Below are 27,607 nucleotides of genomic sequence, written 5' to 3'. Positions count from 1 at the left end.
ACGCAGTTATTCTATTTAAAAATGTAAGTATTTGAAAATATTTATTAAAAAAATTCTTTATCACGACTCCTTTTACAATAGTGTTATCTAAGATTGTTCTAGAAAGTTTACGGGAGATCATTTGTTCTTAATTTGGTTATTGTTTTGAATTTTTTTTTTATACGATGAAGTTTTTGTTTCTTCGGTATTCGAAGGAGTAAATGAAATGTTTACACATATTGTTTTATTTTTTCCGAAAGTTTATCTTGGTGCTTATAATTAACAATAACTATTTACGTATGGCTGTGTACTATTCAGGAAGATATGCATCTTAGATAATATATTTTAGGCTGTTAAAAATTATGGCGTCGCCTATGGTTTTTTATTTGACGTCTGTCTTCTGATTGGCTACAGATTTATCCTAGACCTTATAAAAAATACCACACGCGGCGCTTCAGAATCTACTTGCCTGTTTTGAACAGATCAACATATTGACTGGTGAGTCTGTTTTGATCGTTTGTTGGTTGAATATGTAATTTAATATGTTTATTAACTATACTACGTATGTTTAAAATTCTACAGCATTCTCCATGCCTGGCATTTTGAATAGAAACGTTTGTATGTTTTTGGTTATCTATAAAAAGATCAGATGACGGCTTCTACCCAGCTTTATTGTAGGGATTAGTTCAATGTGTTTTTTTTTAAATGTAGAAAATATTTTTATTCTTTTTATTCTGTTTTTTTAAACAACAGCTCATGTTTTTTAAATTTAGTTTTTTTTCAAAAGTATTTTTGGCTGATTGCATTAATTCTTTTGCATTTTAACTTTACTGCTTTTTAAAAAATCATTTGTATCATATTTTTTTTTCAATAAAAAGATTAGCAAGCCGAATATCCTGACTTGTGAGGCAATGTTATTAATAAACCCATGTTCATACGGCCTAAGTATTGATGTGTGTCATAGCGTCACTAATGTTATCTAAAAACTTATTTAAGAAGTGTTTTTAGAAAGGTTGTGCGTAACGTTTGTTCACAGTTTTTACAAGCTTTTATTTAACTTGCTTTCTTGTACTTTTGTCTGTGTTTAGACTTGCTAAGTGCTTCGAGATCAATTGAAACTCGTGAGTCTAATTTCGATGCTTGTAGCCAAACAATGCCTCTGAAACTTTGAAAGTGTGTAAAAACCCATAAAACAATGTAATCTGAAATCTAATGTGACTTAATTAAAATCTCAATTAGTTGTTATTTCCTATATTTAAGTCTCATTTATGGCGTTACTATACGCACATTTTTCGTGTTCTCGCCGCCAAACCGACTATCCGTGCGTGCGCAGAAATGATGCAATAAAAACGATAAGATTAAAAAAATTACTGTTAAGTAATGCATACATATCATATATCTGTATCTACCTTACCTGTAATATATGAGCCACACTGACTACCATTTAACATTTATCCGACAATCCGCGTAAAGTTTCTTGCATTTTAATTAATATAACTTAGCCGTTTTGAACCGATAATTTCGTTATGTTTATGGTTTTAAGTTATCAATAATACTTAATAATATATAGAATAATAGCCGTGGGGAAAAAAAGAAAGTCCGAAGACTGCCCGGGGCAAATCGTACCCTACAGGGGCGTCGATGGACGCGCCTGATTCAGTTTAGTGAACGACTATAATGCCCCATGTATTCATAGTTTATCGCACTTTTTAAAACGAACGTAGACAGTGGCGTAGCAAGGTCGGGTGTCACCCGGTGTGGCACTTAATGGTGTCAACTCCCAGAGGCTTAGCGACCCTTCCCGGGGACAAACTTTCAATTTTCGATTTTCACACCCCCCCCCCCCTCCTCGAACATTAGATTTGCACACCCCTCTTAAACTTTTGATTTGCACCTCTTAAAACACTATTTAACACTCGAATTAATAACTTAATTCAGTGGAATTATCATTTTTCTCTATTTTGCTATTTTTTTTGCCTTAGTGTCACCCCCCCCCTTCGCTACGCATCTGAACGTAGGTGCTATCGCGCTTACAGGAAAACCTTGGGTGACTAATTGCACCCAGTATTAGCACCCAGCGGTACAAATCTCACCAGATGTATTCTCAACGACTTTCCAAAGTTTCGTGGCGATCGGATGAAAGTGTTCAAATGTATAATAGACAAATAAAGTGTGACGAATTATTTTAGGAGGGTTTCATCAATGCTCTACCTATCCTATATTCCTGGACGTGTGACCTTGTTTTTTAAAACTGAGTTATTAAATGTAAACAATGTCTGTGCTTTGATCATATTTATTGGGACACGGGTTTATCTACACTACTGCTGTATGAAAGCCTTGAGTGTACGTTAATCACTAACCGTAATATCACCGTTAATAACTTATCGCTTACGTGTCGGGGACGTAGAGGGTCGCTCTCGTTAGCCCCCGATTACACTACCACAGGGGCGCCGCATACAACACCAGGCTCGATGTGATCATCGAATATTGTATTGTGTGACTTCAAGTCAATATTGTAGGATGCTCCTTAAAACCAACGTATGAGCCAAAGCGTCACGGAATAGCCCGGGGCGTCAAAATGCACACTGCCAGGGTACCGGTAAACTCGCCTATTTGATTTTAATAAGCAAATATAATGCCCCATCCTATCCATTGCATATCGCAATGTTTAGAGCGAACGTAAGCACCATAACGCTCACATGAAAGCCTAGGGCGCCAAAGCGCACCCCGCAGGAGCGAGAGTTTACGCGCCCGATCCCTGGAGTTTTGTAGTCAACTCTCAAAAGTTTCATGGCGATCGGATGAACTGTGTCAAACCGTATCGACTTTTATTTTTGTATACCGTACATAGAGAAAAAACAAATCGCGCCCTGCCGGGACGCCACCGCTGCAAATTTGAAATTTTTCATTTCTCACAAACCTTCCGAAAGTATTCTCCACAACTTCCCAAAGTTTCACGGCGATGTGAGGAAAGGTTTAATAATGCATAAAAGACAGACAGACAAACACACAAACAGACACACTTTGCTTTTTATATAGAGAGATAGATAATTGTGGACGCACATTTTTATTATTTGTGTTTACTCTAATTTATGGGTTGATTTTAAAACTTTATTTTCTTATGAGATCTTTTACATTTACTTTGGCGACCAAAATTTTATGAAAGAAAGCAATTTTCCTTTTTCAGTGCATTTTAAAGCTTGATACTATACAGATTTTTAGTATATTATACTAAAAATCTTTCAAGTATTACTTGTTTTTATTAGTTTAAATAGTAGTTCTTTTTTATACATTTTATAAATGATCTATTTTCTCCTTTTTATTGTATTAACTAGCCATCGGTACCCGTTTCACGTGAATTATAGGCCTATATATTTTAAAGTGTTGTACTTGTTTAAGAAAAATTATTTATGAAATAGTTTTTGGTCAAAACGCAATGTTCTTTACTACTAGCTGAACGATATTAGTGACAAAGCACAGAAATAACTAATTAGCTAAAAATCCGACACATTTAACATAATACAGGAACACACTGATTAAGTGACTTAAATGATTCCGTTAAAAATCTGGCTATTCAATGGTCATTATGTTGTTTTTAAGTAAGTTGTATTAGTTGGACCGATAAAATTGTATATATTTCATAGCGTACGTCTTGATAAGTATATCTATGGATCTAGATCTAAATCAAATTTGAATAAAGTAGTTCCTTTCTTTGTAGTATAAAATCGAAAGATTCACATATAATTTAAAAATAATTAAATTTGACTTAGGGTGTCTCGATCCCGAACCACCGGCGTAGTATTAAGTACACTATCATCTCAGCTATTTAGGCACATTATGAAATATGGAGAATGAAAGAGGTATTTAAAAAAAACTTAACTTAAACGCAAATATGCCTATTCTTTCAAATATTTTTTTTTATCCTAAATTAGACAGTTCTATAGCTAAACAAACAAAGATTTCTATAAAATAATTAAGGCCTGAAATAGTTTAATATAGACATTTATTTTTGGAATAGATTCTAGAGTAGATAGAATCTAAATCTAGATCTTAGCGTCTACGTCTAGTTTTTGCGTAGATTTAGATCTAGTCTAGATCTAGAATCTCTAGATCTAGAATCCAAATACCTAGATCAAATAAATTTATAAGTTTAGGTCGGAAAAATTGTATTGTATACATTTCATAGCGTACGTAGATCTTAATTTAATTTGAGTGAAATAATTCATTTCTCTTTTTACAAGCTTTTATTTAACTCACTTCCTCTGTCTGTCGTCAGTCTGTCTAGACGGAAACGCAGGAGTGAAAATTCGGACAGTTCTACTTGACCGATACGATTCACAGTTGGCACGTGGGTCAAGACATTAAGACAATGCAATCTGAAACTAAATTTGACTTAATTGGATGCCTAATTAATTTTTTATGAATTAATAAAAATTTGGACCGAATTAGTAGGCATGTCTAGCCAACCACACCACACGCGTCATCACCTTCAATAGCTGCGCCATCACGTAATGGCTGCGTTCAAAAACCATTGCGCGCCTACTGAACGTGATGTTCAGTAGGCGCGCAATGGTTTTTAGTCATGTAACTCTATTGTAAATAAAACATGTAAAGTACTGAAAAAAAAATTCATAAAAAACGTTTTAATAACAAGCTTTTATGTAATGATACACTAAAAAGTAGAAAATAAATTATAGACTACTATTTAAATAACTATAAAGAAAAGCGTGGGTGTCTTCCTTAACATTAGTAAAGGTATCCAATAGATACTAAAGTGACCCACGCTTTTCTTTATAGTTATTTAAATAGTAGTCTATAATTTATTTTCTACTTTTTAGTGTATCATTACATAAAAGCTTGTTATTAAAACGTTTTTTATGAATTTTTTTTTCTAAACTCGGTAGATTTTTATTTTTCTACAAAACATTTCTAAACTCGGTAGATGACGTCATTAGTTAATGTATAAATATTCGTGACTTCATTGTTTCATTGGTTCTTTTTCACAACTATAAACACTTTTCCTGTTGCATAATTAAAATTGTTTTTCCACATTAGAATATGCCTTTATTTTTTATTGTTATTCTTTAAAAATGTTGGTTATACATTTAAAACATCTACCATATTATTTTCAACAAAAGTCCGTATCAAGTTCTCCATATATCGCTGAAGATTCTGATGTGATACCCTGCGAAAATATTTTGCGGACAGAGAGAGGGAGAGAGAGAGAGAGAGACAGAGAGAGAGAGAAGTGCGCACATGGGCTTTTATATATTAGGATACATAAAACCTTGTTATTAAAACGTGTTTATGGTTGTGTTTTTTATGATTAAGCCCCTTTGTTAAATAACTTAAGATGCTTTTTGTTGACAGAATAAATTCGCCAACAACTTTGTGCCAAAATGAAGGTCCATTATTTTATAATAATCCTTGCAGAGTTACTGCTCCTGTGCCCATTATATTCGCATGGTATGTTTTTTGTTTACAGTATTTTAATTTTCGTATTATTTGTTTAACGACAATTACTACAACAGTTAAAAAAACAAATATTAAAGACAATGTATTTGTTTTCCCAGAATTTAGGGTAGATTTAATTGGCTTTGTGTTTGTTTTATTTAGTCCGTCGAGGCATTTAAATTTTATATGTATTTCAACAAAGCATTTTTTAAATAAACAAACTGAATAAAAGGGCAACGCTACATATTAGAAATGAAGCAAACCAACGATAAAATTAACAAAATCAGATTAAGTACTTCATCCTTATTTATCCGTATATACCTTGCTTGTAATATATGAGCCACACTGACACTCCCATTTTACATCTATCCGACAATCCGCGTAAAGTCTCGAACTTTAAAAAAAAGGACTTAGTGTAAAATCAATGGCGGAAAATTGCACTAAGCATCTGACTTTCGGTCAACAGTCGTAGACACCAAGCATTTTTACCCAATACAACACTGACGTCACTATTGTGTTTTTACAGCCAGCTGCCACTGTGAACAAATAACAACTTATAACAATGGACGTCGTGTTTGTTCATGTAGGCCTGGATACGTTGTCAGCAGCAGAAACCCACACAAATGTCAAGGTAATGTTGTTTATGTAGTTTTTTTCTATAGGGAAATCCAGTGGCGTATGCAGGGGGAGGGGGGGGGGTTGGGGGGGGTCATAGACCCCTCGGTATATATATAAAGTATGAGGGGGGTGCAAATCGAAAGTTTGAGGGGGGGGGGTGCAAATCGAAAGTTTTAAGGGGGGGGGGTGCAAATTGAAAGTTTGAGGTGGGGGGGGGGTGCAAATCAAAAGTCTGAGGTGGGGGTGCAAATCGAAAGTTTGTCCCCGGGTAAAAATTGGAACCCCCCGCTTGAGACGATCCTGGCTACGCCACTGGGGAAATCTCTATTATAAAAATCAATCGGTCCCAAACACAGAGTCATGTTGATATTTAATTAGACTTTAAAGTACGGTTTCGACATAACCAATCTGCAGAACTCTTGGAGCCGAAAAATAATAAAGGATGCCTATTAATTGTGCTTATAAGGTAGTAAGAAAAGAACAGGCGATAACCCGCTGGATGATTCAAACAAATGTTATTAACACAAGTCTATCATTCAACTGCCTTACGACAGCTCCTCTCCCTTTGGATCTTGTTGGAAATAATGATGTCGCTAACACTAACAATATCGTCATTAAAATACGCTTGGGTTGAAGTTTAAGTGCCCACATTACATCAAACCCACATAACACTACGCTTTTTGCTTCTGTTACACATGTATGCGACTTTTTTTAGAGTTGAATTTTATTTTATATTTTCGGCAGCCAAACTTAAAGTTGATTTAACTAGTGCAAATTTGCCGGATTCCAGTATATCGAAAGCTTTATCTATGTACATAATGTTTGACTTCGAGAGATTAATATTTTCTATAAAAGGCGGTTTAATAAACTGTCATTGTAAGACGAAAATCAAAAGTGTTGAAATGGCATGGTGCATTACAAATCCTATTGGGCCTATAACAGCTCTGACGTGTGCCTAACTCAGGTTTTTCGAAAGTAAAACCTGCTTGACATAGTGCTGACCACTCTCTCCTTTCACATGCCGAGGTTACAGAAACGGATAAACTCTACTGCTCTTGTTACATGGACCTTCAGGTTCGAAAACGAAACCTTATCCTCACATCAACCTCCTAGAAAAAACTCAACACGGGAGGTGCATTGTAGTTTTGGATATATATTTGGATATATTTTTACACCCACGCCCCCCCCCCCCTCGCCCAAAAAAAACCTCAAAAATACACATGTCCTTAATTGGCTGTAAAGGGCAGAAATGTAATAGAATATTTGAATGTTTGCCTTTTTTTACACTATGAAATTTGGATTTTGTAAAAACTCATTTACCTTTTTTATATACATGGTTTTACAGGTTTTTAATTTTTTTTAATGTTTATACTATTTGTACAACCCATTTCCCCTCCTTCATAAGTAAGTTGATTTCTGCAATACATGAATAAATCCTATACGATTTAAATGTGTGCCATTTCTAACATTTTAAAATGCGCATATATGTAAAAGTAACTTTTTTTTCACATTGATATATATATAAGTGTTTTTTTTTTAAATCACCTAAGTAAAACATGAAGCAAGTCACACCAAAAATTGACACTGTGATTACATAAGTCTTTTTTTTTCTAGCCTTTGTATTAATATATCCAGAAACATCACTATTTCAGACATTGATGAATGCACAGATTCCAATCAAACAATATGTCAACATACATGTACCAACACAATTGGAAGCTTCGAGTGTTCCTGCAACTCAGGATACAGAATAAACAGTACAGACTATAACATGTGTCAAGGTAATTAATTAATTAATTGACTAAACATTTTATCAATATTTGTTATTAATATTTATATTTAATTTGTACAGATGTTAAATCCGTAGGCAGTTAGAAAACAAGCAGTATCTAAATAATCTATATTATGATTACGTGTAATCAGTTTGAGTTTTTATTTACATAACATACACTACACGCCACAAAATGTTGCTAAACTAAAATTACTTAAATAACAACCAAATCAATTATTTAGTTCATATAGTTTTTTTGAAAAAATGTGTTTATAGATTTTACCTATATAAATAATACATCAAGGGAAGCTCTTTGATCGGAGAGGGGGAATATACAAAACATGTCCAGGTACCCAAATCAATAAGAACCTCTATGCAACTACGTCAAAGCTAGTTAATTAAAAAGTTTATTCGAAAATCAAAGACAGCAGTTCTGCAGCTAGATAATAAGCCTAGAGTAAATATAGTGCGCTATGTAAAGCCTAATACTGGCAGTTAGTTCAGCGTACGGAAAAAAAACACTCTTGCACATATAACTCTGGAAAAAGTGAAAGTCCTTAATAAAAGTCATTGCGCTCTTACATCGTGAGTCTCGAAATATTTCAAGGCCTCAAATTTCAATACAATTCTTTTAAACTTTAAGCTACAGCCGTATATAAGCTAGTCATCAGATTTTAATGAGCGACATAAAGTTCAATTACTTCCGAATTTCCTATGTAAACTTCTGAGATTATGGCGTTTTGTTATTATTCCATGATTGTTTTCTATTTATACAACTTTTCCCCTCCCTCACACTCACCTTTTAATCTGCAATCGATTAGTAAATTATATGTGATTAATAATGTGTGCAATTTTTCACACTATATTATTTGTGTATACATATATATATATATGTAAGTAACTTGTTCACAATGATATGCATACCTTATTTTTTTTATAAGTTCATCTTAAAAATACGTGAAATATTTTAACTCCGGTGTGGGGTTGTCGCAACAAAATATAACATAGATAGTGCATACATATTTTGTTTTTTTCTTGTAGCGCTTATTTTAATATTTCGAGAAACATCATTATTTCAGACATTGATGAATGCACGGATTCCAATCAAACAATATGTCAGCATACATGTGCCAACACCATTGGAAGCTACGCTTGTTCCTGCAATTCAGGATACAGAATTAGCAGCGCAAACCCTCATATGTGTCAAGGTAATGGATTTATTGTTTAAACAAGTTTATCGCACTTTTATAATAAATAACTACATTACAATTTCTATATTTCTTTGATTACAGATAGTTTCAAAAGTATCGATTGGTTCAAACTTTTAGCACTATTCAATTTGATGAAAGCATCTGCACTATGTGTAGAACTATAAAATACATATTTATGTCGAGAAAATTTAAATTATGTTTTCTTCCACAAATGTTATATACAAATGTATTTTAAGATGATCATTAACTTATTGATGTATTAATTTGTAGAAACACCTCTTTTATTTAAAAATGTCCAGATCATATACTTTATTTTCATAAAAATTAAAACCTTTCACGGGGATTTATCTTAACATCACTTAAACCGAAAAGGAATTTAAGTTTCAAAACACTTCATTTAAATTTTTATTCTTTTGTTTTAATGTCCCTCATAGAAAAATCAGGGTGAGAAATCTCAATTCACTGCGATTGGTATAGATATATATTATTATTATTAGTTTGACATTAGTTTTAGTAATTTCTTCAGTTATTATTCAAATCAGGTTTGAGCTCATTAAATATTACAGAAAGAAATCGAAGTTTTTTAGGATTTTTTAAAAAATCAGCTCAATTAAACGTGAAATATTTTACCCCTGACATGTCACAACAAATTATAACATTGTGAAAGCATAAGTACTTTTGGTTTTTGCTCAAACGTTCATTTTAATATTTCGAGAAACATCATTATTTCAGACATTGATGAATGCACGGATTCCAATCAAACAATATGTCAGCATACATGTGCCAACACCATTGGAAGCTACGCTTGTTCTTGCAATTCAGGATACAGAATTAGCAGCGCAAACCCTAATACGTGTCAAGGTAATGGATTTATTGTTTAAACAAGTTTATCGCACTTTTATAATAAATAACTACATTACAATTTCTATATTTCTTTGATTACAGATAGTTTCAAAAAGTATCGATTGGTTCAAACTTTTAGCACTATTCAATTTGATGAAAGCATCTGCAGTATGTGTAGAACTATAAAATACATATTTATGTCGAGAAAATTTAAATATTCATTTTCCACAAATGTTATATACAAATGTATTTTAAGATGATCATAAACTTATTGATGTATTATTTTGCAGAAACACCTCTTTTATTTAAAAATGTTCAGATCATATACTTTATTTTCACAAAAATTAAAACTTTCACGGGTATTTATTTTAACATCACTTAAACAGAAAAGGAATTTAAGGTTCGAAACACATCATTTAAATTTTAAATATTTTGTTTTAATTTCCCTCATAGAAAAATCAGGGTGAGAAATCTCAATTCACTGCGATTGGTCTAGATCTATATTATTATTATTAGTTTGACATTAGTTTTAGTAATTTCTTCATTTATTATTCAAATCAGGTTCGAGCTTATCAGTTATTACATAAAGAAATCGAAGGTTTTTTGGATTTTTTAAAAAATCAGCTCAATGAAACGTGAAATATTTTACCTCTGACATGTCACTACAAATTATAACATTGTGAAAGCTTAAGTACTTTTGGTTTTTGTTCAAACGTTCATTTTAATATTTCGAGAAACATCATTATTTCAGACATTGATGAATGCACGGATTCCAATCAAACAATATGTCAGCATACATGTGCCAACACAATTGGAAGCTACGCTTGTTCCTGCAACTCAGGATACAGAATTAGCAGCGCAAACCCTAATATGTGTCAAGGTAATGGATTTATTGTTTAAACAAGTTTATCGAACTTTTATAATAAATAACTATATTACAATTTCTATATTTCTTTGATTACAGATAGTTTCAAAAGATATCGATTGGTTCAAAATTTTAGCAATATTCAATTTGATGAAAGCATCTGCACTATGTGTAGAACTATAAAATACATATTTATGTCGAGAAAATTTAAATTATGCTTTCTTCCACAAATGTTATATACAAATGTATTTTAAGATGATCATTAACTTATTGATGTATTAATTTGTAGAAACACCTCTTTTATTTAAAAATGTTCAGATCATATACTTTATTTTCACAAAAATTAAAACCTTTCACGCGTATTTATTTTAACATCACTTAAACCGAAAAGGAATTTAAGGTTCGAAACACTTCATTTAAATTTTAAATATTTTGTTTTAATTTACCTCATAGAAAAATCAGGGTGAGAAATCTCAATTCACTGCGATTGGTATAGATCTATATTATTATTAGTTTGACATTAGTTTTAGTAATTTCTTCAGTTATTATTCAAATATGGTTCAAGCTTATGAATTATTACATAAAGAAATCGAAGTTTTTTTGGATTTTTTAAAAAATCAGCTCAATGAAACGTGAAATATTTTACCTCTGACATGTCACTACAAATTATAACATTGTGAAAGCTTAAGTACTTTTGGTTTTTGTTCAAACGTTCATTTTAATATTTCGAGAAACATCATTATTTCAGACATTGATGAATGCACGGATTCCAATCATACAATATGTCAGCATACATGTGCCAACACAATTGGAAGCTACGCTTGTTCCTGCAACTCAGGATACAGAATTAGCAGCGCAAACCCTAATATGTGTCAAGGTAATGGATTTATTGTTTAAACAAGTTTATCGAACTTTTATAATAAATAACTATATTACAATTTCTATATTTCTTTGATTACAGATAGTTTCAAAAGATATCGATTGGTTCAAAATTTTAGCAATATTCAATTTGATGAAAGCATCTGCACTATGTGTAGAACTATAATAAAATACTTAAAAAAAACTTTTTAAAAAACCACGTTTTTCTTGTGGACTAAAAAGTAGAAAATAACTATTTACATACATTTGATGACAAAAAACGTGGGTACGTTCACCATCAAATTTCCCGACCCATCTGCCCGACCCACGTTTTTTGTCATCAAATGTATGTAAATAGTTATTTTCTACTTTTTAGTCCACAAGAAAAACGTGGTTTTTTAAAAAGTTTTTTTTAAGTATTTTATTTTCTCCTTTTTAGTCCGTTGCTACACATGAAAAACGTGGTTTTTAAAAAAGTTTTTTATATAGTTTATTTTCTACTTTATCTAATGACTTGATTAAGTATGAATTGACTAAGTGTTTATAAATACACGGACTAAAAAAATCTTGAGCGACCAGGATTCGAACCTGGGTTGTCGCGGCCACAACGCGAAGTACTAACCACTATACGATCACGGCCAGCGCGCTCACATCGATTGGGGCCGAAGTAACTGTGTCTATAAGCCTCCAGTCTTGTCGGTATCTTTAGAAATCATGTCCTCAATTTTATGGTCCTTGGGGCGTAATTAAATTAAGCTAATTACCGTCTCTAATTGCTAGTTTTTATGATTGCATCTGAAATTGTTAGGCGAAAGTAGCCTACATGCCAAATTTCAGATCTATTGAGCAATCAGAAGTGGGTTAATTTTCGATGTCAATTTTAACAACAAACACACGCGAAGCTGAGTTAATAAAAACGTGTTAATAAAATACATATTTATGTCGAGAAAATTTAAATTATGCTTTCTTCCACAAATGTTATATACAAATGTATTTTAAGATGATCATTAACTTATTAATGTATTAATTTGTAGAAACACCTCTTTTATTTAAAAATTTTCAGATCATATACTTTATTTTCACAAAAATTAAAACCTTTCACGGATATTTATTTTAACATCACTTAAACCGAAAAGGAATTTAAGGTTCGAAACACTTCATTTAAATTTTAAATATTTTGTTTTAATTTCCCTCATAGAAAAATCAGGGTGAGAAATCTCAATTCACTGCGATTGGTATAGATCTATATTATTATTAGTTTGACATTAGTTTTAGTAATTTCTTCAGTTATTATTCAAATCAGGTTCAAGCTTATGAATTATTACAGAAAGAAATCGAGTTTTTTTTTTTTGGATTTTTTAAAAAATCAGCTCAATGAAACGTGAAATATTTTACCTCTGACATGTCACTACAAATTATAACATTGTGAAAGCATAAGTACTTTTGGTTTTTGCTCAAACGTTCATTTTAATATTTCGAGAAACATCATTATTTCAGACATTGATGAATGCACGGATTCCAATCAAACAATATGTCAGCATACATGTGCCAACACAATTGGAAGCTACGCTTGTTCTTGCAATTCAGGATACAGAATTAGCAGCGCAAACCCTAATATGTGTCAAGGTAATGGATTTATTGTTTGAACAAGTTTATCGCACTTTTATAATAAATAACTACATTACAATTTCTATATTTCTTTGATTACAGATAGTTTCAAAAGGTATCGATTGGTTCAAACTTTTAGCACTATTCAATTTGATGAAAGCATCTGCACTATGTGTAGAACCATAAAATGCATATTTATGTCGAGAAAATTTAAATATTCTTTTTTCCACAAATGTTATATAAAATGTATTTGAAGACGATCATTCACTTATTGATAACCGCAACTATAACCCTAGATATAGTTATGCTAATAGTGAATTTACTATAATACGTTTAACACAAATATGTTTCTCAGACATCGATGAATGTAGCAATACAAGCCTACGAACATGTGAGCAGATTTGCACCAACGGGAATGGAAGCTTCTCATGCTCATGCTATCCTGGCTACAATATAAACATATCATACGCTAACAAGTGTGACAGTAAGTTGTTTGTATTACCGAGTTTATTCTTTTAACGTTTTCTTTTTATCGTTCAAACCTTCGAACGTAAGTCCACAAAGACCCACGCCTCAATTAAAATAATATGATCCCCAACATGAACTCATGTCCAATCACTGACCCCCGGAAATTTAACCCTGAATCAACATTAATACATTTAAACAGTGGCGTAGGCAGGGGGGGGGGGTTAGGGGGGTCATAACCCCCCTATAGACCCCTCGGTATATATATATATATATATAAAGTATGAGGGGGGGGGTGCAAATCGAAAACTTGAGGGGGGATGCAAATCGAAAGTTTGAGGGGGGAGGTGCAAGTCGAAAGTTTGAGGGGGGGTGGGGGGCGGGGTGGAAATCGAAAGTTTAAGGGGGGGTGCAAATCGAAAGTTTGTCCCCGGGTAAAAGTTTGAACCCCCCCCCCCCCCCCCCCATGAGATGATTCTGGATACGCCACTGCATTTAAATAATACATTTAATACCACTTTAGTATACTAATCTTCAGACTTTATCAAAATTTTTAAATTATTACATATACTTTGTAAATGCAATTTATGATTATTAAGTACTAATTTTAATTTAATGGTTTGACTTATTATTTATGATAATTGTGTCTAAATTAAATATATTTACCGTTTAATATTTGTATGCCATTAAAGGACCGTGTGCTGCCTTCCCAGGAGGATATAGACCAACATACTTGTCTACACCACATCAGGTAATATATAAGCTTATATTAGCGGGCAAACCGAGTTATACGTGCTGTTTTCTAAGTCAAGTTAGATTCCGCTGTCGACAAAACATCTTCTCCCATCCAAATTCCGCGTATCCTCTCTGTAAATCACTTCTTACGGACTTTGTATAACCCTTTAGTTGAAGAAGATTTCGAACTGTTCTAGCAATATGTAATTGTATCGTTAAAATTTTCATCAAGGTAAACTGAACATTTGAAATGTATATACTCTTCAGTCATAAAGCTTTGTTTGGTTTAGCCGTTGATTCTTAATTTTGACATTCATTTCAACAATGAACTAGGATCAAGACAACTATCGTTAGTTAAATAAGTGGATGTATTGTACCCTTCTTTAATCACTAACCTGTAGGTATAGTAACTCATTGCAGACACATTTGTTGAAATTGGTTTTTCAAGTTAGTTGGATTAGTATTGTGGGTTTTAATTCCCATACATCCGCATCATGACGAAAGATCGGTTGATATTTCATTGCGTCGTATAACTTATGTGGTATTACCACACTCAATATGGTGTTAATTGCTTCCTGTAAAACAATAGTTTATTTTTTACATTCATTTTCAATCATGGTGATGTCTACTTCGTCAAATGTGAATGCATTAATTGAATCGGTTTTAGTTTTCACAACAGCGTGTATTTTGAGCACGAGCAAAATCGTTGCTTGAAATACTTTCAAGCAGAGGCGTAGCGACCCTTCCCGGCGCCCGGGGACAAACTTTTTATTTGCACCCCCCCCCCTCAAGATTTCGATTTCCACCCCCCCCCCCCCTCAAACTTTCGATTTGCACCCCCACACTTTCGATTTGCACCCCCCTCACCCTTTCAGTTTATTTTTCCGACCCATTTTGGCGCCCCTTAAGGTCGGCGCCCGGGGAAATATGTCCCCCCCCCCTCCACCCCCCCTCGCTACGCTACTGCTTTCAAGTGCTTTTATAAAGAGCTTGATATAAGCATTGTGTTAGACGCAAAAGTGTTCTTGATAACCCTAAAAAACATTCATTGTCTTGTGATTCTTTTTTTTTCATATATAAATTTTATTGGATTATTATCACAGTTCGTGAAACTAAACAACAATTTGTTTTAACTTTCAAGTGATGTTTCATTTTTCTAATTTTTCTAAAACCTCAAACAGGCTTGCTATGATAAATGTGTCGCAAATTATTTTTGCTATGGATACGCTTATAGCGTTGGCAGTGTGTGTGAACTATTTATGTTTGATGGAAATGGGATCGATACAAGTGTTGAAGAATATACAGACGTGTATATGTTCTGTCGGAATGCAACAGGTTTTTAGATTTTTTTTCTTTATCGTATTTAGTGAAAATAAAATTTAAGAAACCTATAAATTGGTACAAACATTTTAAAAACAGTTTACGCAACTGTTAACAAGTGACAGATACCACGATTAAAATATTGGCGCCATCTAGATCTATTTACTCAATTTCTTTAACGAGTTGAACATATACCGCAATTAGATTTCAGTGCTTTTAACTGAGTTCATTTTAATGATGCAAGGGAAATTCTAGATATTCTAGAGATTTACGAATTTTCCAAACTATTTCTTCAAGAATTTAATATATTCAATCGGTTTTTCAGGGCAAATGTCAAATTATATATATATATATATATATATATATATATATATATATATATATATATATATATATATATATATATATATATATATATATAGGCTACATCATTAAAGCATATATATATATATATATATATATATATATATATATATATATATGGTGACAGGACAAATGATCTCAGGACAAATGATATCAGACAAAATATCTCAGACAAAATATCTCGCGGACAAATGATCTCATGACAAATGATCTCAGGACAAATGATCTCAAGAACAAATGATCTCACGGACAAAAGATACCAGGGCAAAATATATCAGGACAAAAGATATCATGGACAAATTATCTCAGACAAAATATCTCAGACAAAATATCGCACAGCAAAATTTTAAAAGTGTATTGGATAATTTTAGTTGATCTGAATTTTTTTTTATTGATTGTCATATGTTTTTTTTTACTATGTTTAATATTGTTTATAGGCCTATATAATAATTGTAAGAAATGTTTGCTATATAAATTTGCCATATTGCACTAAGCATTTTAAAATTAAGATTACTAATATAGTAGGCGAAGATTAAAAAATTTCGATAAACAGCTTAGTTGTGCTTGACAAACATGAAACAATCCTACCACGTCAGGTGGACGAAACAAGATCAAAGGGAATAAAATAACAATAAAGACACACCTTCGAAACAAGGTGGCCGCCCGCTTTGAAGGCAGAGACATGCCTTATTGGAAAGACATCCGCCCTCCATGGACAATAAATCTAGCATCCAAAGTCATTTGTTATGCGTCGGTCACACCTTGGTGATCAGGTTACAAATGCTTATTTAAACGACAGCGGTCATCGCGGAGCTACGTTTGTCGTAGCGTACATGCAAACAAAGAAGTATTAGTGGTTATTACTCAGCTATGGCCTCTCTCGTTACCTCGCAGATAAGGTATAGGACATTAGTTTCTAATGAATTTCTGTTTATAAAAGCCATGAGTAGAGCAGCAGACAAAGAGATTTGGAAATGTCAAGTAAGAAACATGTAGGCTACAGCGAAAGCTCACACAATACATGATCACATAGGATTGGAGATGTGTGATCATAACGATGTACCTGCCAGCAAAGTAACGTAAACTTTATTTTTGTGTTGATGATGCAGTAAAAACATCAGTTTTAAGTTACGAACCTGAAGACCCATTCACATTTGTTTGTTAAGTTTAACAAATTCATTTTATAACAATCAATTATTTTGCGTAAAAAGAGTAAACAAAACCATATTGACATTCAATTAAAAAAAAGTTCAAATCAACTAAAATCATCGCACATACTGATAAAATTTTGATGTGAGATATTTTGCCTGAAATCATTTGTCCATGAGATCATTTGTCCATGATATCATTTGTCCTGATATATTTTGTCCTGGTATCTTTTGTCCATGAAATCATTTGTAAATGAGATCATTTGTCCATGAGATATTTTGTCTGAGATATTTTTGTCTGAGATCATTTGTCCGTGAGATATTTTGTCTGAGATATTTTGTCTGAGATCATTTGTCCGTGAGATATTTTGTCTGAGATCATTTGTCCTGAGATCATTTGTCATGGAACCATATATATATATATATATATTATATATATATATATATATATATATATATATATATATATATATATATATATATATATATATATATATATATATATATATATATATATATATACTGACGCTAAATGTGCACTTGCCGCTTACAAGCAACAAAATCCTTGCTAAGTCACAGCATACCCTTTTCCAACCGCAAAAAAAGTTACTAGTGTTGAGTTAGAAATGTGAAACGTTCGGCGTTGTTAGTTAAATTGTGTTATTATCGAATTGTATATTAAAATTCTTAGGGAGAAAAAGTTCTGCTAAAAAAAACTGAACATTAATTTACAAAAGTGAACCTTAACTGCACATTTACCCGCGATGTTTTGATGAAATTCTATTAAAAAGACAAAGTTAACATTCTCTGTTTTTTTTTATTCTTCTAAAATATTGTAAGAAATTATGCCTAATTGAGAAACACATCGCTTTGTACAAAGCTTGAAACTTATTTCACAATGACACTTATAAAAAGAAATAATCTAATATTGTTGTCAAAGTTATCTATGCGGCCAGGATGGAAATTAAAAAAAACTGTTGTTTGAAAACGACTTAAACCAATATGAAGTTTTTCTGGGAGATAAACAAGATATTATTTTTCTAAATATATTTTTTTAAATGTATGTTCTTGTAAGCTTTGTGTACATGTATGCAAAATAAAAAAATCATTAAATTACAATGATTCAAGGACAATGTAAAAGATTCGGCGTCGGTCTCCAAGAAACAGCAGCGTTCATTTCCAACAGTAATAAGGTAAAAATGAAAACATAAATTTTACGATAACAAAATAAAAATTATATATATATATATATATATATATATATATATATATATATATATATATATATATATATATATATATATATTTATTTATTTATATATATATACATTACATTAATTTGTATTTATGTATAAACTTTTGAGCTACTTTCTTTAACCAAAAAAGGGTCCTTATTTTTTTTTCGGTTTCTCAAAAGCCAATAGCTAAAGCACCGTTTAAGTCAAGTACACGAAATGCCACATTTTAGTGTTACATTGTAAGCGCAGGTATTTTTACTTTATCGAATATACGAAGTATAGAGAAATTCTTGTAATCGTGCACAAAAATCACTTGAAATTTTAACAATTTTCACCGTATTACAGCTCAGTCCTTCATCACATCCGAAGTATAGAGGACTTATTTTAATCGGGCAAAAATTATCAATCCAGATTTATCAAAATTAAGAGGTTTTATGCGTAATCCAGTCTGAAAAACTGGGCTTTGCAATTCTGTCCGTATGTCTGTGTGTCTGTCTGTCTGTCCGTGTGTAAACACGATAACTTGAGTACCGTTACAGCTAGGTTGATGAAATTTCATATATAAGTATTTTATCAAAATCGTAGATCCGTATCAACTTTTGAGCGATTTCCAATAACGGAAGTGGTATTTTTTCTACTTTGAATTTTTCAAAAGCCTATAACTTAAGTACTATTTCAGATAGATAAATGAAATTTTACATGTAAGTAAAAGATCTAATTCTCTACATTCTGTTAAATTTTGATTAATTTCCGATGACCGGAAGTAGTAATTTACGCTACTTCCGATTTCTCAAAAAACTAATGTACATTTTTAAAGTACTAATAATATTGCGCAATATTATGCACCTTTTTATTTGGCGTTCACTTGGTGTGCAATTCTTTTGTCTACGAGATTTTATTCTATCTTTAAAACTTTAAGTATTTAAAATGGATTAAAAATCATGTCTATAGCCCTAGTTCCCATCCCCTGTTGTTTTTTATAAGAATATTCGAGAAAGTTTAGGGGAGATCACTCCCGATTTTTTTAAACTTTAAAATCGGCATTGGTAAAAGAACCTATGTCTGTGAGAACACGATATCTTGTATACTGTTTCAGTTAAGTTTACAATATTTCATAAGTAAGTATAAAACATTATGCTTGGATTAATTTTAATTTTTTATGACCTCCAATAACCGAAACTGGTTTCTGAAATACCGATAATTTGATTATCGTTTCATTTAAGTGAACGAATTTTACAGCTATTTTTAAGTTTTTATTCTTCTGATTCTAGTAAATGTTTAGTATTTCCGTCGACCGGAAGAAGTACTTTTCACTAATTCTGATTTCTCAAAAAAGATCACTTTTACTCGACCGAATTATAGTCATCTTTTCAGCAGGTCAAACCTCCACCACAATGCAAATTTTAACATAAAGCGAGATTTAATTATAAGTAAAAATCGACGCAAGAATCCAATAAATATATATATATAAACAACACATCAAATTTCGATTCAACACAACATCTTCAGACACTGTCTCGTGTGCAAGACAATCTCTAAATGTAGCCTATATAAACATGTAAATTAATACTACATATACTCTCAACCACAGGAATGTTTTACTTCTTGCTCACTGAAACCGAAATGTTTTGGATATACTTATGACTCTACGGCCAAAACATGTATTCATTCAATGTTACCTGCATCTGAGATGCTCTTGTTCCCTGACCAAAGAACGTACGCATTTATCATCTGCTAACTGTTATGTGCCATATCGTAATTGTTAAACAGATCTTCATAAATTTGAATCTGGAGAAGGGCAAAATGAATATAATTTATAAGCATAACAAACAACATAAAATACCCCTTTTTATTTTGGTGGTCGGTTGATCATTTCCTTTTCATGTACATTTTTATATAAAGTTCTAACAAGTATTTTTTTTTAAATTTCCTTATACATTAAGTTAATGCAATATTTCAAGAGGATTTCATCAATGCGTTCCCAATCCTGTATTTTTAAACGCGTGACCTTATATTCTACAACCAAGTCATTTCAATGTAAACTAAGCAAGAGCTATATGAATTGGATCCTAACTAGTGAGGCGCCGCTTTATCCAGATTAAATCACAGACGCCCCGTGGCGGCTGTGTGAAGGCCTAGAGTGTACGTTGATCACCTTCCGTAATAGTGAAGTAAAACACACTTCAGCGACCACTCATGTGTCAAGGGCGTAGCGCGGCGCTATCGGGAGTCACAAGTTACTCTACAGCAGGGCATCGGGTACGGCCGCTGACTCAGTTTAATCATCAAATGTCGTGTGCTACCATGTTCCTATTGTAGGGTGCTCTTTAAAACAAACGTAGGCTCCTTAGTGCTCAGGGGGGAGCCCGGGGCGCTTCTGGCCACTCAATCGCCAGGGCAATGCAGTTTTACCGCTGTATCAATATTTACCACCAACACGCAATGCAGATCGCTCATTCAACGGAAACCAAGTGATAATATCGCGATTTTAGAAATCTGGGCGCAAAAACGAATATTAAGAAAATTTGCACTCTCCCGGAGCGCCGCACTTAAAAAAGTGTAACTTATTTTTTCATAGAACCCTTCTCAGCAGTACTGTAAGTAACACCTAAATGTTTCATGGCACTCGGATGATCGGTGCCATACCGAATCCGACTATTATTTTTATATATCGTATATGTAAAAGAATCGAGTAACAGAAACCTCACTGTAATATTCTCATCAACTTTTCAAAATTCATGGCAATCGGATGTAAAGTGTAGTAATACATAAAGGACAAACCCACAAACAAACCAACAAACATACATTAATTAGATTTTAGATTTTCCCAACTTTACTCCGCCTTTTTTCTTTCCCACACTAACTCTTAATCACCGCTTCTCTTAACCAACTAGTTACCTTATGTAATCACTTTTTTAACAATGTAAATAGTCAATTATATATTACACCAGATTTGGGCGGTGATAATTTCTCTATTACATATTTTTACATTATCGTTATGCGTATGGAATAAATGGGTTTTTTTTTCTTCTTAAATTTGACAAGTTTATTTCCTTATTTTGTTTTGCAATAAAGCAGAGCTTGAAAATTTTTGTTATTTTTAAAACTCACACATAAACAATTTACTATATACATTTATTATAAAAAAACTTTATTAATAAAAGTTTGCTTACTCGAACTTAGTTCTCTTCCATTTGTGAGTTCATTTTTGTATTTATTAGAAATGTGTTAACATTATTATTTATGTTGATGTTAATGTTAATGTTGATGTTGATGTTGATGCTGATGTTGATGTTGATGTTGATGTTGATGTTGATGTTGATGTTGATGTTGATGTTGATGTTGATGTTGATGTTGATGTTGATGTTGATGTTGATGTTGATGTTGATGTTGATGTTGATGTTGGTGTTGATGTTGATGTTGATGCTGATGCTGATGCTGATGCTGATGCTGATGCTGATGCTGATGCTGATGCTGATGCTGATGCTGATGCTGATGCTGATGCTGATGCTGATGCTGATGCTGATGCTGAAGCTGATGCTGATGCTGATGCTGATAATGGGGCTGGGGCTGGGGCTGGGGATGGGGATGGGGATGGGGATGGGGCTGGGGCTTGGGCTTGGGCTTGGGTCTCTGGGTCTGAGTCTGTGTCTGGGTCTAGGTCTAGGTTTAGGTTTAGGTTTAGGTTTAGGTTTAGGTTTAGGTTTAGGTTTAGGTTTAGGTTTAGGTTTAGGTTTAGGTTTAGGTTTAGGTTTAGGTTTAGGTTTAGGTTTCAGGTTTAGGTTTAGGTTTAGGTTTAGGTTTAGGTTTAGGTTTAGGTTTAGGTTTAGGTTTAGGTTTAGGTTTAGGTTTAGGTTTAGGTTTAGGTTTAGGTTTAGGTTTAGGTTTAGGTTTCGGTTTAGGTTTAGGTTTAGGTTTAGGTTTAGGTTTAGGTTTCAGGTTTAGGTTTAGGTTTAGGTTTAGGTTTAGGTTTAGGTTTAGGTTTAGGTTTAGGTTTAGGTTTCGGTTTCGGTTTCGGTTTCGGTTTCGGTTTCGGTTTCGGTTTTGGTTTCGGTTTAGGTTTAGGTTTAGGTTTAGGTTTAGGTTTAGGTTTAGGTTTAGGTTTAGGTTTAGGTTTAGGTTTAGGTTTAGGTTTAGGTTTAGGTTTAGGTTTAGGTTTAGGTTTAGGTTTAGGTTTAGGTTTAGGTTTAGGTTTAGGTTTAGGTTTAGGTTTAGGTTTAGGTTTAGGTTTAGGTTTAGGTTTAGGTTTAGGTTTAGGTTTAGGTTTAGGTTTAGGTTTAGGTTTAGGTTTAGGTTTAGGTTTAGGTTTAGGTTTAGGTTTAGGTTTAGGTTTAGGTTTAGGTTTAGGTTTAGGTTTAGGTTTAGGTTTAGGTTTAGGTTTAGGTTTAGGTTTAGGTTTAGGTTTAGGTTTAGGTTTAGGTTTAGGTTTAGGTTTAGGTCAGCTAAGAATAAAGTAAAAATTTCAGCCCAATGTTTTTTTTTTCTTGGGGGGCTTTTGGGTTTTTCTTTTTTACTTTCTCGTATATACGAAGTATAGAGAATGTCTTGTAATCGTTCAAAGAAAATAATCGAGATTTTTGCAAATCTCGACGTTTTACACCTCACTGATACGGAAAAATATAATTTTGCAATCTTGGCAGTATGTCTGTGTGTGTGTCTGTGTGTCTGTGTGTCTGTAAACACGATAACTTGAGTACCGTTACAGCAGGGGCCCACGCCTATTAGGGGCCCATAGCCGACCATAATAATTTTTTAATAGATAAAAAAAAAGCTTGCATTTTTGACTTGTCGGTAAAAGCTTTTGTAAATAACAAACAGATCTACTACAGTTGTGATGTTATACAGTAGCTAACACATGTTGCGTAAAAAAATTTAAGCCTGATCTGTAGTGTGAAAGATAGGCAAACGTTCAAAACACTTCCATGACTTATTTCCCTTTTTTAAATAGTTAAATAGGGGTGTTTATAAGCTCATTTTAATAAATTTGTACTAAACAAATTAAAAGGCAATTACTTCTCTTAATTATTATTTTAAAAAAAAAATACATTCTAAAGAAAGACATAGCATAAAAAGGAAATATATTTCAAAAAATTAAAATAATAATACAAAAAAAAAAAAAAAAACATAGCACGAGAAACCATTACACATTCAAAGCTTTCGCGTTTTATATTCTTTTGACCGGCTAAAATTCGAGGGTAGGCAGTAATACAGAAAACATTAAATAAATTAGTTCTAAATCTTAAAAAACAATAATTCAAAACAAACTAATGCAGGGGTCGGCAACCTGCGGCTCGCGAGCCGCATGGGGCTCTTTTGGTGTCCGGTTGCGGCTCTTCAGCTCCATGCACAAATATTAATAATTATTTTATTTCCAAAACTCATAAAAATATTAGTCTGCAACACTCGGTAATAAATCATATAACAATAGATATAAACAATAAACATTCACTATTCTATTAGAATATTTAGTTACTCCTTATCTCAGTGTAGTTCCTATTACATTGTCCATTCCAAATTGAAACATTCAACTTCATAGTGGATATTACAAAGAAACTAAACCAGTTAAGTGTAAAACTAAAAGGAAAACTCAGCCTATGTTTTGCTTGAGAAGTGGTTTGTTTCGAAAAAAAATACTTTTTTTTATGAATACATGGTAAGCGGTAAATTACTTAATTACGAAAAATCTGAAAAATATCTACTATTACTTCACTTCAGCATTAATATAAACAAAGTGAATGATGTTTTCACTGAGAAATTTGAGCTATTCAAAACAAATACAAATACTCTGACTTACATAGTAGATCCTCTCAACACAAATACAAATGAGATTATCTCATATATTCAAAGCTATTTATTTTGAATTATATATATAGTATGATATTTGTTTGGGATTATATATATATAAATAAATAAATAAATAAATAAATAAATAAATGAATAAATATATATATATATATATATATATATATATATATATATATATATATATATATATATATATATATATATATATATAGGGGTGGTGCCCAGAATAAGTATTTTTTCAAAATCGTAGATCCGTATCAACTTTTGAGCGATTTCCGATAAATGGAAATGGTACTTTTTTACTTTGAAGTTTTCAAAAGCCTATAATTTGAGTACTATTTCAGATAGGTAAATAAAATTTCACAAGTAAGTAAAAGATCTAATTCTCTACCATCTGTCAAATTTTGAGTAATTTCCGTTGACCGGACGTAGTAATTTACGCTATTTCCGATTTCTAAAAAAAACGCATGTAAATTTATAAAGTACTAATAACATTGCGCAGTATTATGCACATTTTATTTGTCGTTCACTGGTGTGCAATTCTTTTTTCTACGAGATTATATTTTATTATAAAAAGTTGAAATATTTAAAATGGATTTAAATTCATGTCTATATCCCGAGTTCCCATCCCCTGTTGTATTATATAAGAATATTCGAGAAAGTTTAGAGGAGATCACTCACGGTTTATTTTCTGTCTTTTAGTGTATTTTATATGGATAGAGCTTCATTCTTTTCGTGTATTGCTGTGGACAAGCTCGTGTAAAAATTTCGGACGAGATATTAAAAAAAAAGTATGAGAAGGCAAACGGTTCCTATTCTTTATCTTAGTCTTAATTTCCGAAAGCAATGACAAGCTATGTATGCTCTACATTCATATACACGTAGAGATCAACCAATGAATGACATGTTTAGAACAAAACAGAACTTTATATTGGAGCGGTTTGTGTTTCTATTCGTGTTTGTGGTGCTGTTTATTCAAAGTGCCCACCACAACAGCCATGTATCTAAATAATATAAACACACTGTGACAACTATATCCTTGACCATGGTCATGTCAGAATAACGAATGCAAATTCAATATTATGTCTGTAGTGTACAACTTATACCGCGCAAACAACTACTATTATTTGAAACATAATATATAACTTCATTTTTAAATAAACTTTTTTTTTAGCCTTTCTATAAAAAATCTAAACACCATAAAACAGGCGCAACCGCCGGCGCCCCGTAGATTGCACGAACCGAAGCTCCCCTGCGAGCACTATGGCGCATACGTTCGTTAAAAAAAAGACAATACACTAAATTCACGATGGGCAACAATAATTGTTGACATTATAGAACCAGGCGCGTCCCCTGGCGCGTCCCCTCGCACCCATACAGGATTCGATTTGGCTTTCCCTTGAGCGCAATGGCGCCTACGTTCCATGTAAACAGTGCGGTAGACAATAGATGAGATGGGCCGTTACAGTCGCTCACTAAAATAAATCGGGCTGGAAACCAAAAATTTCAGTTTCGGCCTCCAAAGGCTCTCGTCGGCTGTTGAGAGCCCTGTAATACATTTTTACTTTCTCGTATTAACGAAGTATAGAAAAAGTCTTGTAATCATGCAAAAAAAAAAATCGAGATTTTTTGCAAATCTCGATGTTTTAGGGCTCCCTGAGTAGGAAAAACATAGTTTTGCAATCTTGTCCGTATGTCTGTGTGTATGTGTGACTATGTGTGTTTGTGTGTGTGTGTGTGTAAACACGATAACTTGAGTACCGTTACAGCTAGGTTGATGAAATTTCATATATAAGTATTATATTGAAATCGTAGATCCGTATCAACGTTTTAGCGATTTTCGATAAACGGAAGTGGTACTTTTTTACTTTGAATTTTTCAAAAGCCTATAACTTGAGTACTATTTCAGATAGATAATTTAATTCTCTACCCTCTGTCAAATTTTGAGTAATTTCCGTTGACCGGAAGTAGTAATTTACGCTATTTTCGATTTCTCAAAAAACGCATGTAAATGTATAAAGTACTAATAATATTGCCAACTATTATGCACATCTTTATTTGGCATTCGCTTGGTGCGCAATTCTTTTTTCTACTACATTCTATTCTATTTTTAAAAGTTTATGTAAACAAAAATCATGTCTATATTCCGAGTTGCCATCCCACGTAGAGTTATATTAGAATATTGGAGAAAGTTTAGGGGAGATCACTCCCAGTTTATTAAACTATCCAATCAGAAATTGAGATTGATCTTCTAATAATACACCATTAGTAAAGTTAACAAATTGCATCAGTCACACTGATGTTTATAACAGGTCAACTGATTTTTTTAAGCGCAATTTCCATTCTGGAGAATTGCGTTTATTAACTCGTCATTTCTGGGAATAGATAGATGGATGTATGGATGGATGTGTGTCCGCAGCTTTAAGTCGTCTTTAAGTCGTATCTCCTCCTCAACGAAGCAATATCGAGGACTAGTTCCAAAAGCAAATATGTTAAGCAAGTTCCGATGATGAACATAGGCCAAAAAAATTCCCGGAATTCCTTCCTGGATTTCCCGGAAAAGCCAAAAAACCTCGAAAAATGCAGTTTTTGGCCCATATCTCGGCAACCAGACCATTTAGCGACTTGAAACATTTACCAATCGATTCCTGCCATAATTTAGAACAATATTGCCACAGAAAGTTTTCAAGAATATCCTTTCGTTCGGTCACAAAAAATTAATTTCTTCTAATTTGTATTGGCTAAGATTACTAAGAATATACAAATATTTCTAGAAGAAGCGAAGCGGTGAAGTTTCAAACCAAGCACACCGGCTGAGGCAGTCGCTAGTGAGAGGTAACATCTACTTGTAACACGCTGCCATTGGCCAGACTCGCGCAGATCTCGCGAGGGGGCGGGGACTAGCTCTGCTCGTCTGTGCAAACATCTACGGGTGATTCGTTCGGTCACAAAAAATTAATTAAGGAATTTGCGTTGTCACTAGAATTTTTATTAACTTGTTTACTTTCTCGTATATGCGTAAATAACGAATGTAAATTTATAAAGTACTAATAATCTTCCGCACTTTTATGCACATTTTATTTTAATTTCAGTTGGTGTGCCATTCTTTTTTCTACAAGACTTTATTCTATTTTAAGAAGTTTAAGTATTTAAAATGGATTAAAAATCGTGTCTATATCCCAAGTTCCCATCCCCTGTTGTACTATATAAGAATATTCGAGAAAGTTTAGGGGAGATTACTCCCGGATTATTTTCTACGTATTAAAAAAAACCGGTTGATATGTGTCACTTTAGCGAATGACGCAATCTGCATCATTGTTTCAGGA

At 32.8% G+C, this 27,607-nt stretch overlaps 1 protein-coding gene and 1 long non-coding RNA gene across 5 annotated transcripts in view; both read left to right on the top strand.

Annotated features, from left to right (window-relative positions):
* Positions 1 to 420: 420 nt before the first annotated feature.
* Positions 421 to 27,607, top strand: part of LOC131929386 (fibrillin-1) — a 73,807-nt gene continuing 46,620 nt past the window's right edge. For 3 of the 4 annotated variants that reach the window (XM_059285554.1, XM_059285553.1, XM_059285551.1), the window contains exons 1-9: positions 421 to 477; positions 5,350 to 5,445; positions 5,960 to 6,064; positions 7,704 to 7,832; positions 8,902 to 9,030; positions 9,766 to 9,894; positions 10,628 to 10,756; positions 11,490 to 11,618; positions 13,097 to 13,225. In XM_059285554.1, coding sequence (XP_059141537.1) covers positions 5,379 to 5,445; positions 5,960 to 6,064; positions 7,704 to 7,832; positions 8,902 to 9,030; positions 9,766 to 9,894; positions 10,628 to 10,756; positions 11,490 to 11,618; positions 13,097 to 13,225 — 946 coding nt within the window. In that variant the 5' untranslated portion in view covers positions 421 to 477; positions 5,350 to 5,378. The remainder of the gene's footprint in view (positions 478 to 5,349; positions 5,446 to 5,959; positions 6,065 to 7,703; positions 7,833 to 8,901; positions 9,031 to 9,765; positions 9,895 to 10,627; positions 10,757 to 11,489; positions 11,619 to 13,096; positions 13,226 to 27,607) is intronic. The other variant, XM_059285552.1, reaches the window with a different exon arrangement.
* LOC131929388 (uncharacterized) lies at positions 14,365 to 21,596 on the top strand. The gene is made up of 4 exons (XR_009383959.1): positions 14,365 to 14,423; positions 15,589 to 15,742; positions 18,367 to 18,431; positions 20,068 to 21,596. It is a non-coding gene; the product is annotated as an uncharacterized LOC131929388 (long non-coding RNA).

Source organism: Physella acuta, unplaced genomic scaffold, assembly GCF_028476545.2.
Source record: "Physella acuta isolate Inbredline_101_S28 unplaced genomic scaffold, ASM2847654v3 ptg001624l, whole genome shotgun sequence".
NCBI lineage: Eukaryota > Metazoa > Mollusca > Gastropoda > Physidae > Physella > Physella acuta.
This window is presented reverse-complemented; position numbering and strand designations above follow the sequence as displayed.